The sequence below is a fragment of the Octopus bimaculoides genome, chromosome 6, assembly GCF_046866305.1.
Source record: "Octopus bimaculoides isolate indiv1 chromosome 6, ASM4686630v1, whole genome shotgun sequence".
Lineage (NCBI taxonomy): Eukaryota > Metazoa > Mollusca > Cephalopoda > Octopoda > Octopodidae > Octopus > Octopus bimaculoides.
In genome coordinates, this window is record NC_142933.1 from 78,228,509 (window position 1) to 78,233,508 (window position 5,000).

At 39.8% G+C, this 5,000-nt stretch overlaps 1 protein-coding gene across 2 annotated transcripts in view; it reads right to left on the reverse strand.

Moving 5' to 3' along the window:
* Nucleotides 1-1,429: 1,429 nt before the first annotated feature.
* Nucleotides 1,430-5,000, reverse strand: part of LOC106871142 (cullin-1) — a 120,152-nt gene continuing 116,581 nt past the window's right edge. For both annotated transcript variants that reach the window (XM_089354127.1, XM_089354128.1), the window contains one exon: nucleotides 1,430-1,971. In XM_089354127.1, the coding sequence (XP_089210253.1) occupies nucleotides 1,891-1,971 (81 nt within the window). In that variant the 3' untranslated portion in view covers nucleotides 1,430-1,890. The remainder of the gene's footprint in view (nucleotides 1,972-5,000) is intronic.

Here is a 5,000-nt window from a genome sequence, read left to right on the forward strand (position 1 = left end):
CATGGAGAGTCTATTGCAATTCTTGACAATGCTACAAATGGCATCTTTTTAACATTCAGTTGCTGAAAGGAAGAGATAAAGTTGATGAAGATAACATCAGTATACTACAGGCAGTTATTCTACCAAAATGGAACACTTGAAACTGGATTCTGGTGGGATTTGAACTCAGAACATGAAGAATAAAAACTAGATATTTAACCCTTTAGCATTTAAATCAGCCATACCCAGCCCAAATATTCTATCTGTTTTATGTTCAAACTGGCCAGATCTGGCTTCTCATACCGCCACCCCATAATGTTATTCTAAAAATAAACAGTCACATTATTGAAATCTTGAAGCTGTGAGATAATGCATGATTAATTTTAAAATAATGTGGATAAATAAGTATTACATTTAATAGAGTAATCTGAATGCTAAAGGGTTCATTCATATAATCAGACAATGGTCTGTATCAGCCATCTACATTGTCATCATTTTTTTCTTTCTAACAAATGCATCTGTCCTCGTTTATCACAGGAATTTGGTTAAAAACAAAACACAGTGATAAATTAGTCATTACCATGTATTCTGTAAATGGAATGATTAGTAGATTCATTGACACCACACTCGCAGTCCACAGTAGTGAAGCTTCCCTTGTCATAAATTTTCTTGATCACTTTTACGTTTTTCTGTAAAAATAATACACTCATCTACATTGTTTGTTAGGATCAGATTCCTTTGTATTTTTTCCTGTTCACTGGTACCATGTTGATGGGTATGAGTCCATAAATCCATACAAAAAATATGTAGACTTGCAGCATGAAGATGTAAACACGAGTGATGGTCGGTGCATACTGGGCAGCTGAGCATGGGTGCATTTTCCAGTACAAGCAGAATATTTGATTGATTGCTTACCTGTGTTATCACACCTCTATCTGTGACAAATGAAACATGGCTCACAACTGAGTGTATCGTGTTAGCCCAGATCAGTGAAGAATGAATCAGTGGTAAATGAGACTACATGTACAAATCACCATCATCATTGTTTAACATCCACTTTCCATACTGGACGGTTTGACTGAGGACTGGTGAGCCAGATGGCTGCACCAGGCTCCGATCTGATCTGGCAGAGTTTCTACAGCTGGCTACCCTTACTAATGCCAACCACTCCAAGAGTTTAGTGGGTGCTTTTACGTGCCACCGGCACGAGGGCTAGTCAGGCGGTGCGGTACTAGCGGTGCGGTACTAGCGACGGCCATGCTCAAATGGTGTTTTTTATGTGCCACCTGCATGCTTAAAAACAATGTTATAAGATTTTAAGTAAAAACTGATGATCAAAACACTTGGAATATATTGCTCCGATTTAAAATTAAACTCTTTCTTTTCAAAAATAAAGAAAAGCTAATTAACGACAGAAAGAAAAACAATACAGAAAGTACAAACTAAAAAAAAATTATAATTGATATTTTACTAGAAAAAGTGAAAAGTGCTAATCAACAGATAGGAAACCAATTCAGAATGAATTTTTTCTTTTTTTTTCCATTTTATGTTTTTTTTTTTTTATTATTTAAATGCAATTATCAGATAATCCTTTACACCATCTCCTCCTCTCACTCCACCACCACCAAAGGTAAGTTTATGGAAAATGTAAAATGTTGTTGCACATGGTAGAGAATTATGAGAAGGTAAAGTTGCACTTGTTTCTGAAGAAATTCTCAGGCATAATTCCATACCGAGTCGAAGATTTGCCTAAGTTAAATTCAACAGCCAAGTTTCTGCACCAAAAATTTTCTTTGCTTTTCAGTGAGATTTCTTAAACCACTTCTTCTCATAATCAATACAGAGGTCTCCAGAACAGACCAATTCTGAACCAAGCAGCCCCCAAAAAAGGCAATATATTGTTCACTCAGACTATGCCAAATAACTGTATACATCTTTTTGGCCATCCACTCTTTCCAAATATTCTTTTTCAATTAGAATATCTATACATTTCTGGAAGAAAAAAAAAAAAAGATATAAGAAATAATCTATAAATAAATTACAAAAACATTACCATATTTTCTGGTAAACAAGTGAAATTTTTTAGACAAAAAATTTAAAGATAAAAATGGCAAGTCAACTTATACACCAATAATTCCATGTGAAATGCAGCAGGTTTTGAAACAATAGTGACAATGTTTGAATGTTTACACTATATACTATGTCAACTTGTATGCGAGAAAATACAGTAGTAATATTTTGATTCTAATTAAAAATTGCAATTCAGATAAACATTAGATAATATTATCTGTTCATAACACATGGAAATAAATTAGGAGAATGTATTCAGCTAACCCATGCCAGTATGGTTTGTCAGCAGAAAGGTCTATCGCTAAGTTCCAAGCAAAAACAGTTATTTATTATTAGCTTGGTTTATTGTAAACAGAAAAAGAAAGGGACTTGGGTTTACAGCACATTGCTGGAAACAAAAGGTGTTCTGTACAACTGTCAAGTTATTTTATCTTTAATCATCATCATCATTATTTAACATCTGTTTCCATGCTGGCATGAGTTGGGTGGTTTGCGAGGACCTGGTGAGCTGCAGGGCAGTATCGAGCAACATTGTCATTGTTTAAAATCCACTACTTCATGGGTTGGACAGTGTTTGTTGAGGCAGATTCTCTACAGCTGGATGTCCTTCCTGTCATTAACCCTCACCTGTTTCCAAGCAAGATAATATTTTCCCATAGCTAGACATGTTTTTCACAGAAGACTGGAAACGAGCAACTTTGCTTGTATGATGATGATGCTCATTTACAACTATCATGTGATGTCTAGACAAGGGTACACACAAATATATGCATGTGCATGCACATATACGGTGCAATTCTTTCAGTTCCCATCTACCAAATCCACTTACAAGGCTTCGTTGACCCATGGCTAAAGTAGAAGAAACTTGGGACTGAACACTTGATCACAAAGTTGGAAAGCATTTTAAACAGAGAGCCACACATCATCATCATCATCATTTAATGTTTGCTTTCCATGCTGGCATGGGTTGGACAGTTTGACTGAGGACTGGCGAGCCAGAAGGCTGCACCATACTCCAATCTGATCAGGCAAAGTTTCTACAGCTGGATGCCCTTCCTAACGCCAACCACTCAGAGTGTAGTGGGTGCTTTTACATGCCACCGGCACAAGGGCTAGTCAACTCGAATGTTGTTTTTCACGTGCCACCAGACATGAGCTAATCAGGCGACGCTGGCAACGATCACACTCAAATGGTGCTTTTTACATGCCACCAGCACAGGAGCCAGTCAGCGGCCCTGGCAACAATCACACTCGGATGATGCTTTTAACATTCCACTGGCACAAGTGCTAATCAGGCGGTACTGTCATCAGCCACATCAGCGATTTTAATTTCACTTGCCTCAACAGGTCTTCACAAGCAAAATTTATTGTACAATGAATGAAGGGTACTCATAAGTGGGCTGGTTAAACACCACTTGCATAGGCCACGGATTATGATCTCACTTGACTTGTCAGGTCTTCTCAAGCACAGCATATCTCCAAAAGTTCTGGTCACTAGTCATTGCCTCGGTGAGGCCCAATGTTTGAAGGTCGTGCTTCACCACCTCATCCCAGGTCTTCCTGGATCTACCTCTTCCACAGATTCCCTCAACTTCTAGGGTGTGACACTTTTTCACGAAGCTGTCCTCATCCATTCGCAACACGACCATACCAGTGCAGTTGTCTCTCTTGCACACCACATCTGATGCTTCTTATGTCCAACTTTTCTCTCAGGGCTCTTACACGCTGTTGTGTATGCACACTGACATTACACATCCAGTGGAGCTTACTGGTTTCATTCCTTGCAAGCTTACACATGTCCGCAGCAGTCACGGCCCATGTTACACTGCCATATAGCATGGCTGTTCGTACACATGCGTCATACAGTCTACCTTTTACTCTGAGCGAGAGGCCCTTTGTCACCAGCAGAGGTAGGAGCTCTCTGAACTGTGCCCAAGCTATTCTTATTCTAGCAGCTACACTTTCAGAGCATTCACCCCGCTATTGACTTGGTCACCTAGGTAACGGAAGCTGTCAACTACTTGTAAGTTTTTCTCCTTGGAATGTGACAGAAGCTGTTCTCTGCACATTTTCAGTGTTTATTGCTCCTGAGCATTTGCCATATACAAAAACTATCTACCCAGTTAGCTTTCTTTTGATATTGCTGCACATCTTATGTGTCCATAGCTTACACTGGGTACATCTTATGGAGTTTCTACCTACGCCTTTTCTACAGATCAAGCAGGGCCATCTACCTAAAGGGATTTGTGGTTTGTCTGCCTTCCTACTTATTAGGACTTTGGTTTTAGCTAAGTTGACTTTAAGGCCCTTCAATTCTAATCCTTGCTTCCACACCTGAAACTTTTCCCCTAGTTCTGGTAGTGATTCAGCAATAAGAGCAATATCATCAGCAGAGAGAAACTCCCGGGGGCAGCCTGTTTTGAATTCCTCTGTTATTGCCTGGAGGACTATGATGAATAAGAGGGGGCTGAGGACTGATCCTTAGGTGGACCCCTACTCCTACCCAGAATTCTTCACTGTACTCGTTGCCAACCCTCACCTTACTGACAGCATCCCTGTACATAGCCACCACAGCTCTCACTAACCATTCATCTATCCCTAGTTTCTTCATTGACCACCAGATAAGGGATCAGGAGACCCTGTCAAAGGCTTTCTCCATGTCAACAAAAGCCAGATACAGAGGTTTATCTTTGGCTAGGTATTTCTCCTGCAGCTGTCTTACCAGAAATACAGCAACAGTGGTGCTTTTCCCTGGCACGAACCCAAACTGCATCTCATCTCACTGACTCTCTCCCTAATTAGTTGGGCTATGACCCTCTCCGTGACCTTCATTACCTGATCCAACAACTTGATACCTCTGTAATTATTTGCATCTAAAGAGTCGCCTTCAACTTTGTAGCAGTTGACTATGGTGCTGCTACACCAGTCATAAGGTACAACTCCTTCATGTA